We start from the raw sequence: 18425 nt of genomic DNA on the forward strand, positions 1-18425 counted from the left end.
AATAGGGGGAAGACGGGATCTTTAGATAAGTCTGTCGCTTTGAGGTTATTTGTCAAATTAATAAAAGACGGGCTGTCAAAAAAGCGAGAGAGCGGCCATGCCCGCCAAAGGATGCAGCTGGAACTCTGCAGATGGCTTGGTGGGCACACGCTGCGTGCCCCGTCCGAGGAGGTGATTACGGAGAATCCCGGACGCGATCGCTTCTTCCTCACCATCATCCGGGAGGAACCAAGCGCTTTCCACCGACAAGGCTGTGCGTCCCTGATTTGGCCTCATCGCCGAGGGTTTCAGGGAGGGGGGCAGAGGCAGGATTTAGAAAACAAAAGAAAGACAAAACAAAATAAAAAACGGGTCTTCCCGTGGCCGAATCCACCTTGCCAGGGAACGTCTGCCACGTTGGGCAAAGATGCCTCTGTTTCTGCCTGCGTGGGAGGAGGAGGAGGAGCCCCCCCCACATACACACATACACACACACACACACACACACACACGTCTTATCTGCAGTGTTTACTCAGCTGCCTCCCTGCCTCCTGTGGTCCAGCAGCACCTCTCGGAGGTGTGAGTCACTCCCCGGGCTTGGTGAGGCCCTGGGGCTGGGAAGGAGGCAGGTGACTCAAGAGCCCATGGTGTAATTTCAGGCCGTAAAGAGGTATCATTAAAACGGCCCACGGATGATGGAAATAGCCCCAGGGTCTTCTCCGACACGGGCCGGGCCCCCGCAGCCAGGCCTAAACAAAAGCAAGCAAGAGGGATGGGAAGGAAAAACACAACTCCTGGGGACACGCCTAGTTCTGCGTTGCCAGCGGCTACCGTCCCGATCTTGTCCTCAGCTCGGGTTGGTTGCTTCCTTCGTCCGCATCCTGCCACGGAGACCTCGCTCCAGGATGCTTATAATCCCATCCCCCAAATTCCCCCAGCCAGCAAGGCCTTAAAATCAGAATGAAAAAAAATCGAGCTGGAAGGGACCTCGGAGGTCTTCTAGTCCAGCCCCTTGCTGGAACAGGAGATCCTAGACCATTTCAGACAGGTGGCCGTCCAGCCTTTTCTTAAAAACCTCCAGTGACAACTTTTATAGTGGCAAGCTGTTCCATTGGTGAATTGTCCTCCCTGTTAGGAAGTTTCTTCTTAATTCCAGGTTCCTTCTCTCCTTCATTAGTTTCCACCGTTTCGGGTGCTTTGGAAAATAAATTGACCCCCCTCTTTTTTTGTAGCAGCCCCTCAAATACTGGCATCCTGCTATCATGACCCCCTTAGTCCTTCTTTTCTCTTGACTAACCAAACCCAAATCCTGCAACAATTCTACCTATGCATTCAGTTTTGGTCGCCAGGATGTAGAAAAGATGTGGAGACTCTGGAAAGAGTGCAGAGAAGAACAAGAAAGACGATTAGGGGACTAAAACATATGAAGAACGGTTGCAGGAACTGGGTAGGTCTAGTTGGATTAAAAGAAGGACTAGGGGAGACATGATAGCAGTCTTCCAATATCTCAGGGGTTGCCACAAAGAAGAGGGAGTCAAGCTATTCTCTAAGGCACCTGAGGGTAAAACAAGAAGCAATGGGTGGAAACTAATCAAGGAGAGAAGCAACTTAGAACTAAGGAGGAATTTCCTGACAGTGAGAACAATTAATCAGTGGAAGAGCTTGCCTCCAGAAGTTGTGAATGCTCCAACACTGGAAGTCTTTAAGAAGATGCTGGATAGCTATTTGTCTGAAATGGTATAGGGTTTCCTCCCTAGGCAGGGGGTTGGACTAGAAGACCACCAAGGTCCCTTCCAACTATTCTATTCTATTTTATTGTATTCTATTCTATTCATGTTTTAGTTTCTGGGCCTCTAATCATCTTATTTATTTATTTATTTATTTATTTATTTATTTATTTATTTATTTATTTATTTATTTATTTATTTATTTATTTATTTATTCATTCATTCATTCATTCATTCATTCATTCATTCATTCATTCATTCAATTTATAGGCCGCACCCTCTCCACAAAGGGACTCAGGGCGGCGAGTCCGGGTGGACTTCAACTCCCATAATTCCCCAGCCAGCGTGCTTTAAAATGAGTGGCAGAGCAAATACCCCACTCCTTCTAGCCCTGATGATGTTACCTAGCTGGGTCATGAAACGTTTGCAAGAAAGTAAATCAAGGAATCTTCCAACTAAGCTCTGGGAAAGCAGCTAAGGTTTTTTTTTTTTTTTTTTGATAATAAGTGACCAAGAGCAGTTACCCAGAAGGATTAAGAGAATAATTCTCCTGAATTTCAGCGTTGACTGATTTTCCGCCATGATTCAAACCCCACGGATTCCGAGCGTTGTAGCCCAGCCAAAGCTGACTCCCACATACTCCTGGGAAACAGGGCGACAAGCGAGGCAAACAAACGCTCGTATCAAACCACAAGCGTCTTTCAGCCCAAGCGTACCCTGCAATCTTCAAAGCCGGTGACCTCAGAAATTTCTCTCCCTGCAAATCCAGAAACGCGGATCCGGGCTGCTGGATGACGCAAGCCATCTTCTCCAAGGAGCAACGGTGGATCTGATGGTTAAGAGGTTTGGGAGGAGGGAAGAGCCAGATTCAAATCCTGCCCTGCGGTCATCGAACGCACGCCGCGACTCCCGGTCCGCCGTCTTTTTAAATGTCAGCTTTAGCTCGATCGTATAGGTCAGGGGTGTCCAAACTTGGGAACTTTAAGACTTGTGGACTTCAACTCCCAGAATTCCCCAGCCAGCCATGCTGGCTGGGGAATTCTGGGAGTTGAAGTCCACAAGTCTTAAAGTTCCCAAGTTTGGACACCCCTGGCTTAAACAAATGTGGCAAGAAAGGTTGCAACATGGGGCAAAAATTCACTAAGCAAATGTTTCACTTAGCAACAAAAAAAACGGAGGCTCAATGGTGGTCGTAAGTTGAGGACTGCCTGTGCAAAACAGGCTTCAAGCGGTGTGATCCACGGGTTGATTTCAGGAGCTTCCGGTAAAAGCAAAACACATGCAAGGGACCTTGAATGGCTCTACCTGCCCAAAATTTCTGTTGCACAGGCATGCCTGACTTTGCATAAGTTGTGGGATTGCAACACCCTCCCTGCTTCCTTGCGCAAGGCAGCTCTCTTTTGGGAAGCACAAAGGGGACGTGACAAAGGTCCACACACCCCCACACACCCGTCCAGGACCTCTTGGCCTTTCCCTCTGCTGGGATCCTCATTTATTTGTTTCTTAAGATCAGGGGTCTCCAACCTTGGCAACTTTAAGACTTGTGGACTTAAAACTCTTTGCTGGCTGAGGAATCCTGGGAGTTGAAGTCCACAAGTCTCTTAAAGTTGCCAAGGTTGGAGCCCCCTGCTTTAAGAGCTCACCATTATTATTTCTGATCTGCGAGGAAGTGATGACCCTCCCCAAAAAAGTGCAGGGAAGAGCAACAAAGATGATTAGGGGGCTGGAGGCTAAAACATATGAAGAACGGTTGCAGGAGAATTGGGTAGGTCTTATTTAATGGGATGCTGCGGCTCAGTGGCTAAGACACTCAGCTTGCCGATCAGAAAGGTCGGCAGTTCAACGGTTCGAATCCCTAGCACCGCAAAATGGCGTGAGCTCCGGTGACTTGCCCCAGCTTCTGCCAACCTAGCTATTGGAAAGCGTGTAAAAATGCAAGTAGAAAAATAGGAACCACCTTTGGTGGGAAGGGAACAGCGTTCCGTGCACCTTTGGCATTGAGTCATGCCAGCCAGATGACCACGGAGACGTCTTTGGACAGCGCTGGCTCTCCGGCGTTGAAATGGAGATGAGCACTGCCCCCTAGAGTCATGAACAACTGGCACGTATCTGCAAGGGGAACCTTTCCCTTAATTTAATGAAAAGAAGGAGTAGGGGAGACATGATAGCGGTCTTCCAATATCTCAGGGGCTGCCCCAAAGAAGAGGGAGTCAAGCTATTCTCCAAGGCACCAGAAGGCAGGACAAGAAGCAATGGGTGGAAACTAATCAAGAAGATAAACAACCTAGAACGAAGGAGGAATTTCCTGGCAGTGAGAACAATTAATCAGTTCTTGCCACCCGGAAGTGGCAAGAACACTGGAGGTTTTAAAGACAAGACTGCACAAACATTTGTCAGAAATGATATAAGGTTTCCTGCTTGAGCAATGGGTTAGACTAGAAGACCTCCAAAGTCCCTTCCAATCCCCTCACCTCATTTCGATGGGGATAAATGAATTGGGCTTCGAGTCTTTAATTCTGCATCTTCATATGAATATAGAGCTGGGATTTACTATTCTTCTAATGTTTTTAACTGTACACCAATCAGAGTCATTCTGTCAGATGGGTGGTTAAGAAGAGACAGACGTCGGTTTGGACACGTAGGGGAATCTCCTGCCGATGGGACAGGGGGGGTGGACTAGAAGACCTCCCAGGCCCCTTCCGGGCCTGTTGTGCTGCTACGTACTCCGCTCGTTCAGTTCTGCCAAAATCTGTGACTCAGGGAAAACGCTCCAGGCCCACGGGACGGGGAGGGAGGGAGGGGTGGCGGGAATACCCTCCGCTGGGCCCAGACAGCATCCTGTTTCCAAAGTAATGTACACCAGCCCCACAGAGAGAGAGAGAGAAAACAGCAGCAGCGCCAAGGGAGACGTCGACCTCCCCCGTACCAGCCCCACAGCAGGCCAAGGCCTGAGCGTTGCCAAGGGAAGGATTAATCATTTGGGGGGTTCCCCGCGGATCTCCCCACCACCTCGCCACCTCAAGGGAAAGTGGCGTGAGATCCAGGCCTGAGTTGGCAAAAGTATTTCTGTGTTTTTTCTTTCTTTTTTCCTTCCTGTCCCGGGACGGCTGGGTAGGTAGGGCTCGGCTGAAGCACCCACGGGGCTCCGTTGCAGCTTGCCGACAGCCTCAACCCGCTGCCCGGCCTCTGTGGCATTCGGGAGAGCAATTGGAAGCTGGCAGGCGGCCAGGTTGGCAGGAAGGAGCCTCCCCCCACCAACCCCTGGAAGGGCCTTATGAAGGCTCGGCTCCCAGCTGTTCGCAAGGGATTTTTGCAGAATTTAAAAACTGCTTGGGGTTGGGTTTTTTTGGGGGGGCGGGGAGAGGGGTTACACAACAGGTTTTTCTTTGGGGGGGCAGATTCACAAGCCTTTTCCTCTTTGGGTGTTTTAAGAGGTATGGCTAGGCAGCGGACTGCCTGGCCATGCGGCTAGTCCTCAGTGAGTCGGCCATTGGCGAGGTCGATTTTGGAGGCCTCGACCAATTTTAGCAGGGGAGTATAAGTACAGGTAGGGACACGGGGCTCAGTGGCTAAGACGCTGAACTTGTCGATCAGAAAGGTCAGCACTATTGGCAGTTCGAATCCCTAGCGCCACGTAACGGGGTGAGCTCCCGCGACTTGTCCCAGCTTCTGCCAACCTAGCCGTTCGAAAGCACGTAAAAATGCAAGTAGAAAAATAGGGAACCCCCTTTGGTGGGAAGGGAACAGCGTTCCGTGCGCCTTCGGTGTTTAGTCATGCCGGCCACGTGACCACAGAGACGTCTTCGGACAGCGCTGGCTCTTCAGCTTTGAAACGGAGATGAGCATTGCCCTCTAGAGTCGGGAACGACTAACAGCAGGTGACACAGGCCGAGGACTGAGTTCACGGGTTAAGTTCCCGAAGCGGCTGTTTTCGGAGCCGAACGGAAAAGCTGCCTCTTGGCAGGCTGGGAACAAGAGACATCTGGACATCATGATGGGTTTTGGCATCCTTCCGGCCCAAACACAGAAAAAAAGCGAGCAGCTGCCACAGGCATCAATGGAGCCCCGGGGTCCCCGATTTAGCCCTGGCTTCTTCCATGGGTCAGAAGGGAAGGTCATTAACAGGGGGGGGGGCATTCCCCACCCCACCCCTGGGGCAGAAAGCTTCAAGGCCCTGCGGCAGGCTGCTGAGGATCTCCCCCTCGTAACGATCTGACCGGACCAGGCCGAAGGAGCTACGAGGCTCCCTGACTCTGGATGTTAAGAGGAGCAGCCAGGTGCAGAGAGAGGGCTCTGGGTTATAATCATGCTGCTTCCTAAGGTTTGCTGAGCCGAAAGAAGCAAAACAGACAGGGGGATAAAGTAAGGGATGGGATGGGCTAGGCCAGGACAAACAAGGTAGGGTAAGGTAGGATATACTGGATTGGATGGAATAGGACGGAATAGAGAAAATATAGAATATAGAATACTATCTGGATACCCGCGCTTCGCAACTAAACTATGTGATCGGGCTATGCAGGAGAAATTCAGTTCACAATCCGTTGTCTGAGTGGAGGTTGGTGATTGAAACACATAAGGAAATATCGCTCCTGCCACCTTGAGTCCGGAAGCAGTTCCATAGGTGGAAGGCGTAGACATTTTGGTGAGGTACTGATGTTTAGCACTGTAAGGAGCCCCGGATCGCTCCTAAGTGAAGAAGTGGAACGTCTGCAAGTTTGAACTGAGGCAACTGGCAGTTGGAGCAGAGTTCTTTTCAGGTGGGGAGGGGGAGTAGAACTCCTTAGCCTCAGAGCGTGTTAATTACTGTATAAGAAATACTAATGATCTGAGGGTCATTTTGAGAAATCCTTTCTTAGCGAGCACCTAGAAGTCAAGGGGAACATATATGCCAAATTTCAAGTTTGTAGGCTTTACGGTTATGGAGATTTTGTGATGAGTGAGTGGTATTTGCCTTTTATATATAGAGAGAGAGGGTAGGATAGGACAGGATAAAGTAAGGTAGGGTAGGATATATTGGATAGGATAAGATAAGATTAGGAAGGATAGGGTAGGACAGGATAGGGAAGAATCAAAGGATCAGAAGCCTTTCAACTCTGAGCGGCCAGATCTCCTTTATTGGCGAGCATTTCACGAGGCCACGGGTGCCACAGTCCACGGCTGGGCCTCTGCCCCTTCTTGGGAGGCAGGGGAGAGCAAACGCAAGCCCAGTGAGTATGAACCGTAACCTCAGTTGTGGCGGTGAGTGTCGGATTCCTCTGCAGTGAGAAAAGGGGAAGCCATTGCGTCACGCTGACCTTTCAGGATGACCTCTTGCCCAAGATGATGTCCGTGGCAACCATAATCAGTCCCCATTTCTTTGGAATCTTCTTCCACGGAAGGCTCCCCCGGATACATACTTATCCTTCCGCTACCCAGAAACGTCCCACGTTGTCAGGCGCTTTCAGTTCTGTGTGATAAAACGTGGTTCTCTCTCTTGAGTTTTGGCTCCGAACGGTTAGGATTAGGACACAGAACATCATCAGAGTTGGGAGGGACCTTGGAGGTCTTCTAGTCCAGCCACCTAGCTCTAGCAGGAGAACCCTAGCCCATTCCAGACAAACGGTTATCCAATCTCTTCTTGAAAATTTCCAGTGTTGGAGCATTTACAACTTCTGGAGGCAAGCTGTTCCACTCGTTAATTGTTCTAAATATCAGGACATTTCTCCTTAGATCAGGGGTGTCCAAACTTGGGAACTTTAAGACTTGTGGACTTCAACTCAAGTTGAAGTCCACAAGTCTTAAAGTTCCCAAGTTTGGACACCCCTGCCTTAGATCTAGGTTGCTTCTCTCCTGGGTGAGTTGGTTAGGAATACATTTGAGATTGGGTTGTGAAATCTTTGCAGGAACTCCAGAATGAGCTAGTGGTCAGCAGAGAAAGGGGTTAAGAGCAATCAAATGACGAAGAAAAGGGAAGGGAAGAGAGGCTCCGTGTGGTCAACCCAGAGGCCATCTGACCTCTCACACCAAATTGGAAAGAGGTTTTTTCCCCCCCTGAATTTTTCCAAACCGAACTTAAGCCAGATTTTTTTATTAGAGATTTGCTGCCCCCTCCTGGCCGTCACCATCCAAAGCAGCTGACAATGATGGGGTTTCAGAAACCAGGACTCACTAAGCCTAGATTTAGGGCTGTGATCTCAGCTGACAGAGATGGGTGGGCTGGGATTTTGCCAGTCCTCTGGGTTGTTGTAAGCGGACAACTGCTAGGCAGCCGCGGAAAACTCCCCTTGCTCACTTACAGACACCTTGCTTCCAACCAGGTTAAAACCTTTGTAAGCTGCTCTTACAAACCTGGTGATTGGCCCAAAGTCACCCAGCCAGCTTTCCTGTCTCAGGCAGAACTAGAACTCACCATCACCTGGTGATTGGCCCAAAGTCACCCAGCCAGCTTTCGTGTCTCAGGCAGAACTAGAACTCACCATCACCTGGTGATTGGCCCAAAGTCACCCAGCCAGCTTTCCTGTCTCAGGCAGAACTAGAACTCACCATCGCCTGGTGATTGGCCCAAAGTCACCCAGCCAGCTTTCCTGTCTCAGGCAGAACTAGAACTCACCATCGCCTGGTGATTGGCCCAAAGTCACCCAGCCAGCTTTCCTGTCTCAGGCAGAACTAGAACTCACCATCACCTGGTGATTGGCCCAAAGTCACCCAGCCAGCTTTCCTGTCTCAGGCAGAACTAGAACTCACCATCGCCTGGTGATTGGCCCAAAGTCACCCAGCCAGCTTTCGTGTCTCAGGCAGAACTAGAACTCACCATCACCTGGTGATTGGCCCAAAGTCACCCAGCCAGCTTTCCTGTCTCAGGCAGAACTAGAACTCACCATCACCTGGTGATTGGCCCAAAGTCACCCAGCCAGCTTTCCTGTCTCAGGCAGAACTAGAACTCACCATCACCTGGTGATTGGCCCAAAGTCACCCAGCCAGCTTTCCTGTCTCAGGCAGAACTAGAACTCACCATCACCTGGTGATTGGCCCAAAGTCACCCAGCCAGCTTTCGTGTCTCAGGCAGAACTAGAACTCACCATCACCTGGTGATTGGCCCAAAGTCACCCAGCCAGCTTTCGTGTCTCAGGCAGAACTAGAACTCACCATCGCCTGGTGATTGGCCCAAAGTCACCCAGCCAGCTTTCCTGTCTCAGGCAGAACTAGAACTCACCATCACCTGGTGATTGGCCCAAAGTCACCCAGCCAGCTTTCCTGTCTCAGGCAGAACTAGAACTCACCATCACCTGGTGATTGGCCCAAAGTCACCCAGCCAGCTTTCGTGTCTCAGGCAGAACTAGAACTCACCATCACCTGGTGATTGGCCCAACGTCACCCAGCCAGCTTTCCTGTCTCAGGCAGAACTAGAACTCACCATCACCTGGTGATTGGCCCAAAGTCACCCAGCCAGCTTTCCTGTCTCAGGCAGAACTAGAACTCACCATCACCTGGTGATTGGCCCAAAGTCACCCAGCCAGCTTTCGTGTCTCAGGCAGAACTAGAACTCACCATCGCCTGGTGATTGGCCCAAAGTCACCCAGCCAGCTTTCCTGTCTCAGGCAGAACTAGAACTCACCATCACCTGGTGATTGGCCCAAAGTCACCCAGCCAGCTTTCGTGTCTCAGGCAGAATTAGAACTCACCATCACCTGGTGATTGGCCCAAAGTCACCCAGCCAGCTTTCGTGTCTCAGGCAGAACTAGAACTCACCATCGCCTGGTGATTGGCCCAAAGTCACCCAGCCAGCTTTCGTGTCTCAGGCAGAACTAGAACTCACCATCGCCTGGTGATTGGCCCAAAGTCACCCAGCCAGCTTTCGTGTCTCAGAACTAGAACTCACCATCACCTCGTGATTGTTGCAAGGTCATCCAGGAGGTTTTCGTCACTGTCTCCCGGTTTCTAAACGGGTGCCTTAACCAAATTGACTCTTCTACTTACAGAATTAATTAGTGCAAATTCTAAAAGTGACTTCCATTTTGGTCGTCCCCCTTCTCTTTTCTCATCCGCCAGCCTTTAGAGGCAGAGACTGCGTGGTGTACAACATTTTTTTTAACTTCAATCCTTGGGAGCAAAGGGAAGCGGCGAACTTCCCTGTGAGTTCTGAAAAAAATTGCTAAATGATGCCAACCCTGATTTAACGGTTTTATTGTTTGCCTCTGAATGCTGGAGAATTGCACCCAATTCGCCACTGAATATGCAGAACACTGGAGGGGACGGCGGGATGTTTGATTTGGGGCGAGAGCCAGCATCTGTCTCTAATGGGGACTGATTACCGTATTTTTCGAAGTATAAGACGCACCTAGCTTTTGGGGACGAAAATAAGGGGGGGAAATCTGCTTCTGCCTCCCAGCAATTTGCCTCCTTGCAGCAAACAGCCTGTTTCACTTACAGCACAGCCTGTTAGCACAAGCAGCTGATTGTGGCTTCCCCACATCAGCTGTTTCAGGCTGCAGGGATTGCCCTAGCCTATTGCCGCCTCCACGCGCCCCATTTTCGGCCTCCGCATCCCATTTTCAGCCTCCGTGCACCCCATTTCCCGCCTGTTCTGGGGCAGCGGGGATCGGAATGGGTGGAAAAGGGGGTGCATTTGAGGTCAAAAACGGGGCGCGCAGAGGCCAAAAATGGGATGCGGAGACCGAAAAGGTGCGTGCAGAGGCATCCATAGGCTATGGCAATCCCTGCAGCCTGAAACCGCTGATGGTTGGGAGGCCGATCCAACCGACAATCTGTCGCTTGTGCTAATCAGGTTGTGTTGAAACAGGCCGTTTCCGGTTTGCTGCAAGGAGGCAAATTGCTTGGAGGCAGAGGCTAAAGGGTGGGGGCCAGCGAATGGGAGTACATTCGGTGTGTAAGACGCATTTTCACCCTCTTGGGGGGGGGGAGTGCATCTTATACCCCCTAAAATACAGTAGTTAAAATAGTGTTTCAAGCTTGGCCGCTTGAAGAGGGGACTCCCATGCTGGCTGGGGAATTCTGGGAGTTGACGTCCAACCCCCCCCTTAAAGTAGCCAAAGGTTGAGAAACACCGATTTACAAATCAAGGGGAAAAGGCAGACACAAGGAAGCAACATGCTGGCATCTCCACAACGGGTGTGTCCAAATCAAGGGATGAGATGTCCTGGGCCACGTCAAACACACACCGGTTTTCTGAGAGCTCTCTGTTCTCCCCCATCTTTTTCCTACTGGGGGCTCAGAAGAATTCAGGAAGCAAGGTGCTAATTTCCCCGCCCATGTACGCTTCCCTGCTCGGTCATCAGCAGTGCCCCGGGGCCTTCACCTTCATCCCAGGAACTCAAGTCTTCCTTCCGTCTCAGCTGTTTCCATACCGTCGGCGACTTCGGGCTCCTCGCCGTCGAAATAGCGCTCTTCCTCGTCTCTCGAGACAATGTCGAGGTTATCAAACTCTGGATTCTCGTCGACTTCACTGAGGGAGGAGGAGGGGGAAGGCAGGGGATAAAGGAGAGAGTGGAAAAGGGTTCAGCGTTTCACCATAGGGCGTCCTTGTCTTATGACAATCCAGGGGTGGGCTTCTGGGCGTTCGCAGGGATTCGGGAGAACCTCTAAGATTCTATGCAGTTCGGAGAACCCCCAAAGCCCACTGCTGGCTGGCCCTGCCCACCCCTCCCTTCCTAGGAGTCCCCAGGCGGTCCGCCTTGGACACCGGTAAGTGCAGGGCACGCACAGAGGATCAGGGAGGGCGAAAAACAGGCCTACCGGAAGTTTGGGAAGGGCAAAAACGGGCTCATTTCCAGCCTCCAGAGCCTGGAGAGGCCATTTTCACCCTCCCGGAGGCTCAAGGGAAGCCTCTGGAGCCCAGGGTGGGCAAAAACGCCCCTCTGCCGTGGTGCAGGAGGCCAACGAGGCCACGGCCACCCAGCAACAGGGCAGAAAACCCCTTGCTATAATGTTTGAAACCCACCCCTGATTCAGCCCAAAATCATCGTCGCTAAGCAAGTCAGTTTTTTGCCTCATTTTGTGACCTTTCGTGACACAATTGCGAAGTCAAATGCTACGGTTGTTAAGTGACTCATGCGGTCGTGAAGCAAATAAGGCGTTCTCCATCAACGTTGCGTGTCACAAGCCAGCTGGGAAAGTCACAATTGCCGATCCCGTGACCCCAGGGCCTGTGTAACTGTCACATACAGGTAGTCCTCGACTTACCACCACAATTAGGCCCAAAATATATGCTCTTAAGTGAGAATTTGTTAAGTGAGTTTTGTCCCATTGTAGACCTCTTGCCACCGTTGTTAAGTGAATCACAACAGTTAATATGTTAGTAACCCGGTTGTTAAGTGAATCCGACTTCCTCCTATTCCTATTCCCGTCCTGTCCTAGTCCTGTTTCTGCTCCTATTCTGTCCTGTTCTGTTCTGTCCTGTCCTATTCCATTCTGTTCTGTTCCCATCAGGCCACTCTTCAAGTTGTGACATTTTGAGCGCTAGTAAGTCAGAAGTGGGGAATGTACGAGCTCGCTTACCTGGGCTTCTCTTGCCCAACCCATAAATCCAGCTTAGTGTTAGGTGTGCAGGGATCTGTCGTGTCCCGAGTCCTGCCCTTACCTGTAATCGAAGTCCATATCCTTGCCCTCCAGGAAGCGCTGGTACATACGGCTCGTGAACTCTTCCCGCAGGAAAGCCTTCTCCTCCACATCGGGGACCCATTCGTCTGCATCAGGGTTAAAATCCTGGTCTAAGGAGGGAAGAACAGGAGGAGGGATGCTCAGTGTGCCTCTTCCAGGCCTGGGGACAAGCCGCCTTTCTCTGTTTTCATACAACTTCCTTAACTTTTATTTATATTCCAACTTTATCAGGCGGGATATTCGGTGATGAACATATCTGACACAGCTTTATCTTTTAATGACCCCATAATCCCTTGTCTGCGCAACTGAATGGAGCTAGCAGAGTCGTTTAATGGCCAGATGCTTTTCCTGTCGCCAGTATGGAGTTTTGTTCAGCAGAGATATTCTCAGTGTGCCCAGAGAGAGAAATATCTGCCGCTATCTAGGATCAAACTCACAACCTCCTGACTGTGAGGCGAGAGCAACACCTCTAGGCCACCGCAACACACTTTCTCCTCCTATTTTCCCCACAACCATCCTGTGAGGTGGGTTGGGCTGAGAGACTGACTGACAAAACCACCCAGCTGGCTTCCAGGCCTAAGGCGGGACTAGAATTCACCGTCTCCTGGGGATTGGCTCAAAGTCACCCAACCGGCTTTCATGGTGGGACTAGAACTCAGCACATCCCGGTGATTAGCCTAAAGTCACCAGCTGGCTTTCATGCTTAAGGAAGGCAGGATTAGAACTCACTGTCCTCTGATTTGTGCCTTAACCACTAGATCAAACTGCCTCTCCTACTACTCCGGATAGTAGAGGCAGCTTCCACTAATATTGAGGGAGACAGAAATCCTCCCTGGCAGTTTAGGAGACAATAGGGAATCGATTTAAATTGTATTTAATTTAGAAATTAATGTAATTTTGAATTAAATCCTATCCATTACTCCCCATTTCCCTGCAAAGCCGCAGGTTCTCCACTTATTCTCCCTTTGAAGCAACTTGGCTGCTCTCAGGGCCCTGACCCTTTGAGATCCAACCACTAGATCCTACTTCCTCATTTCACCCACCTTTGCTGTCTTGGTCACTGTCTTCCTCCTCCTCTTCTTGGCAGGCCTCTTCCTGCTCCTGCTGGATCAGCAGCCGCTGCTGGATGACCTTCTCCTGATAGGACTCTAGGAGGATGCCCGAGAGGGAGCAGGAAGCCTCCAGTTTACAATGGCCCAGCTCTTGCAGCTCCTCATCGCTCAGATACTGTCCAATGTACTGCTCATAGAGGAGGGGGTCCCGGCCCCTCATTTGCTCATCGCTGAAATATTCCCCACCTGCAAGGAATGGGGAGAGGGGGGTCTGTGAGCCTGGCACATTGGTTTCTCTCCTCTCTCTCTTCTCTCTCCCTTCTCGCTCTCTCTCTGCCTCTCTCCTCTTCTTTCTCTTTCTCCTTCCCTCTCTCTCTCTTTCCCCCTCTATCTTCTCTTTCTCTCTCTCCTTTCCTCTTTCTCTCTCTCTCCTTCCCTCTCTTCTCTCTCCCTTCTTGCTCTCTCTCTGCCTCTCTCCTTTTCTTTCTCTCTCCTTCCCTCTCTTCTCTCTCCCTTCTTGCTCTTTCTCTCTCTTCTTTCTCTCTCCTTCCCTCTCCCCCCTCTCTATCTTTTCTTTCTCTCCCTCCTTTCCTCTTTCTCTCTCTCTCCTTCCTTCTCTTCTCTCTCCCTTCTTGCTCTCTCTCTCCTCTTCTTTCTCTCTCCTTCCCTCTCCACTCTCTCTCACTTATCTTCTCTTTCTCTCTCCTTCCCTCTCCCCCCCTCTATCTTCTTTCTCTCTCTCCTTCCCTCTCCTCTCTCTCCCTTCTTGCTCTCTCTCTCTCCTCTTCTTTCTCTCTCCTTCCCTCTCCACTCCCTCTCGCTTATCTTCTCTTTCTCTCTCTCCTTTCCTCTCTCTTCTCTCTCCCTCCCTCCCCCCTCTCTCTAACACACATCCATCATATGCAGCCTAGACAGTAATAGAACAGCTGCCTTATAGTTCAATCCAAGATAAGAGCAGCAAAATTACTGCACACCTGGAGAATAGTTGACAGGTCTTCTTGCCCTGTCTTTTTAAAAAGAAAAATCTAATTCCATTTGCCACGAAGACCCACGCAGCCTCTGATCCAGCCTCCTCGTGGCGAAGGAAATAACGGCATTTATTACAATCTTGTTTATTCCAATGGTTTGCAACATCAGCTCAATCCCAAGGTTCTAGACAGCTTACTATGCATGACAAACGCAAAACTACCTTTTCCCTCTTCGCTTTCTTCTCAAAACTAAATTCCTCTATAGGCATTACTCTTCAAAAGTGAAATTTATTACTTGGCAAAAACCAGGCAGCAGCCTGATTGCTGCATTTTATGCCAACTGGAGTTTCTGAGATGCCTTGAAAAGCAATCTAGGGACAATTATTGCCAGAAATAATTAATTAATTCTGTCTGTCTGTCCGTCCGTCCATGGTCATCCACTCACCAACTTATCACTATATCCATCCACCCAACATTCATGCATTCTTTCTTTCTCTCTCTCTCCCCCCTCCCTCCCTCTGGCTTAGTTACAGAGCAAACTCCAATTTCTGTCTTTGCACAACGGAACTACTAACTAGCAAAATAAGAGGAACCACAAACAAGCGAAACAAGTAGCTAATATATTGTGGGCATGTGGTCTCTGTCTAAGTTGGAGAACTATGCCGAATGAACTTAGTCCTCTCATTGCAGTCATTGCACTAAGAATAGATCAGCAATGTTTGCATATGAACACCTGGAAGTTATGCTGCTAAAATGGTGGCTGGTCCTTCTCCTTAGTCCATAAATCTGTCAATCCACAGGTTGACTTTTAAACAAACTGTAAACCCATTTCCCCCCCCACCCCAAAAAAACCACTCAGTGCCCCAGTACCTCTGATGAGTTGTTGCAAAGCTGCGTAGCGCTTGTTCTTCACCCTAGTGTGCAGGGTTTTGCCCAGATTTGCTTTGCGGACCTCGGCGCAGTAAAAATCTGCCTCATAATTGCCAGAGAGATGGTAGAAACAGGGCAAATGTTCTTCGCGCAGGACTGTTCGGAAGCGCTCCAGGAAGATCAGAGGCTTGGCGTGGTATAAATTCCGTAAAATGCCCAATTTCTGGGCTGGTGTAAAATCTGGTTCATCCTTTTGTTGGCTCTGGACCGCTAAGCGGCTGTTAGCCACAGTGTGGAACATGGCAAGCACAGCGGAGTCCTCCTCTTCCATGGGACTATCAAGGACCACATTTGAACCAGAGGACTTAAAATTTCCATCATTGTAAGGTGACCGTTTGTCGTTGGAGGTCTCCTCTGTGTTAGGGGTGCCACTTTCAGCATCCAAGTCCCCCGGTTTTTCAGCGTCTTGGTTAAAATCTTGGGCAGCCTTGCTCCCATTAGTTGTGGCTGGGTTTTCCGCCTTTAATCCAGCCCAGCAGCAGGAGAGAGACGGCCCCATTTTGGACCTGTGTTTGTCCACCGAAGAATTTTGGCCTGGATGCCAAGAGTCCTCCTCCCTGCGTGAAGGCGATTGAAATGTTCCTTTCCTGCTCAGGGAATAGCTGTGTGAATTTGGGACTCCTGACATTTCTTCCCCCCAATACGTGTGACCCCTAGGGGAACTGCCAACAGTTCCAAAGCTGCACATATCTGAGGCTACATCACCAGGAAACGCTCGGCAAGACCTATCAGAACCTCTGTTGCTCTGCGAAGGGCAATCTTTGCTTGCTGGAATTTCCATATTGTGATTTCTTGCCTTGATTTTGGCTGGAAAATTGCTCTCTGCTCTCTGGGCAGATCAGCGACTGGCTTCCTCCCCTTTTTTCTCTCTTAGGGAATCAACACCTAGAAAGTGAAAATCATTTTTACAACATTGAATCAAATAGATATCAAATGCCCCCCCGACCCCCTCACCCAAGAGAGGGAATAACATCTACTGTACTGGGATAACCCCAAGACTGTGGCTCAGAAATAAATTCAAATAAGCTTGGCATGAATCCCAAGAGGCGTTCTGTGAAGCAGAGTTAAATGAGAGAGAAGACAAACTCAACATTATTTCAATGAATTATTTCAATGGCTGCACATTTTGGAAGGAAGACCCAAAATGATGTTGATATCTTAAAACGGACACTTTAATGTAATGGAAAAGACAGAATGACTACCCAGTGGAGGGAGGAAGAGCCTGGCTGCCTCTTCCCCAGTGATACAGATGTGAGCCAGAGGGCCACTCCACCATCCCTTAAGAAGCTCTGGATCCCCTCCAAGCACATGTCCAGATATTCAGATTTAAGGGCCTCAGCTGGACAAAATCTCTAATGTGGCTCCATATCACCCCGATGGACTGGAGGCCAAAACATATGAAGAACGGTTGCAGGAATTGGATATGTTTAGTTTAATGAAAAGAAGGACCAGGGGAGACTTGATAGCAGTCTTCCAATATCTCAGGAGCTGCCACAAAAAAGAGGGAGTCAAGGTATTCTCCAAAGCACCTGAGGGCAGGACAAGAAGCAATGGGTGGAAATTAATCAACAAGAGAAGCAACCTAGAACTAAGGAGAAATTCCCTGACAGTTAGAACAACTAATCAATGGAAAAATGCTGTGAATGCCCCAACACTGGACATTTTTAAAGAAGATGTTGGATAACCATTTGTCTGAAGTGGTGTAGTGTAGTGGTTGTAGTGAAGCAGGAAGCCTAAGCAGGGGGTTGGACTAGAAGACCTCCAAGGTCCCTTCCAACTGTGTTATTCTATTTCTATCCCTGACTCTAGAAAGAGTGCAGAGAAGAGCAAGAAAGAGGATTAGGGGAATGGGGGCTAAAACATATGAAGAACGGTTGCAGGAACTGGACATGTCTAGTTTAATGAAAAGAAGGACGAAGGTTGACATGATAGCAGTCTTCCAATATTTGAGGGGCTGCCACAAAGAAGAGGGAGTCAAGCTATTCTCCAAAGCACCTGAAGGAATGGATGGGAACTAATCCAGGAGAGAAGCAGCCTAGAACTAAGGAGAAATTTCCTGACAGGTTAAACAATTAACCAGTGGAACGACTTGCCACCAGAAGTTGTAAATGCTCCAAGACTGGAGGTTTTTAAGGAGAGATTGGACAACCATTTGTGGGGTTTCCTGACTGAGCGGGGGGGGGGGTTCGACTAGAAGACCTCCAAGGTCCCTTCCAACTCTTGTTATTCCTACTGCCAAGCGCTCTGGAGGACCCCAAGGGGAGCAGATGGGGGTCGTTACCAAAGGAAGGGACGCCTTTCCAGGGCAACCACCTCACCAAAGAGGGGTGGGGTGGGGTGGGGTGGAAGCCCAGGACGGAAACTCACCGTTGGAAACGGCTCCTGAGGCTCATCCCGCTCCTTCTTCGACCTCTTGCCGCTGGCCCTCTTCGCGGGGGAAGGTAAATCAAGTCGAACCAGCTCTCTCCGAGCGACTTCCGGTTCCTGGGCGGGGCCGCGGGGATGGCGCTCCGGGCGGGAATCGGGGCTGCGGAAATTTTGGTTCCGGGAGATTCTAACGGTGCGAGTCTATGGAGATTCTCAGCCATCCCGAAGGTGGTTTTTGCAAAAGGCAACTGGAGACTTTGGGGTTTTTTCTCTCTCTTTGAAAACGTTTCGCTTCTCATCCAGGAAGCTTCTTCAGTTCCATCTCAGTCTCAGAACTGAAGAAGCTTCTTGGATGAGCAGCGAAACGTCTCCAGGAAAAACAGAAATGCAGCTGCCCTTTGGGGCCAGAAGCACCCTTGAGATTCTAACTAGGCAACTAAAGAGGCAGAAATAGAGAACGTGGGAGAAGACAGGGCAGGATTTTTTTTAAAGGTGGGGCGGGGGAATCACAATCATAGCTGTAGGACATTACAGGAAGACTTATTTCCGGATCTTTTTTCTTTTTTAACAATCTGGGTTAAAAATAGGGAATCAACTCCCTGGGTCCTGGTCAATGTAACCCACCTCACAAGAGTTGGTGTTATGAGGAAAATAGGAAGCAAGGTTCTATTCACCCCTTCCAAAAAATTCTCTACATCTAACAGTCAGGAAAAGTTCAGCAAACCGACGAAAAGCAGAGAGGAAGGATGAATAGTGTTGGTGTTTTAAGATGTGGCTGATTCGAGGCCAGAAGTACATCCAGCTGC

General features: G+C 49.8%; 1 protein-coding gene across 1 annotated transcript; it reads right to left on the reverse strand.

Moving 5' to 3' along the window:
• Positions 1-9852: 9852 nt before the first annotated feature.
• CCDC97 (coiled-coil domain containing 97) lies at positions 9853-17723 on the reverse strand. Its single transcript, XM_081962742.1, has 5 exons — positions 17620-17723; positions 15193-16137; positions 13346-13600; positions 12283-12412; positions 9853-11148 (listed from the first exon to the last, which is right to left on the reverse strand). Exons 2-5 carry the CDS (start codon positions 16031-16033, stop codon positions 11004-11006), a joined length of 1371 nt encoding a protein of 456 aa, XP_081818868.1. The 5' UTR covers positions 16034-16137; positions 17620-17723; the 3' UTR covers positions 9853-11003.
• Positions 17724-18425: the final 702 nt, after the last annotated feature.

This window comes from Natrix helvetica (genome assembly GCF_964273705.1).
Source record: "Natrix helvetica genome assembly, chromosome: 9".
Lineage (NCBI taxonomy): Eukaryota > Metazoa > Chordata > Lepidosauria > Squamata > Natricidae > Natrix > Natrix helvetica.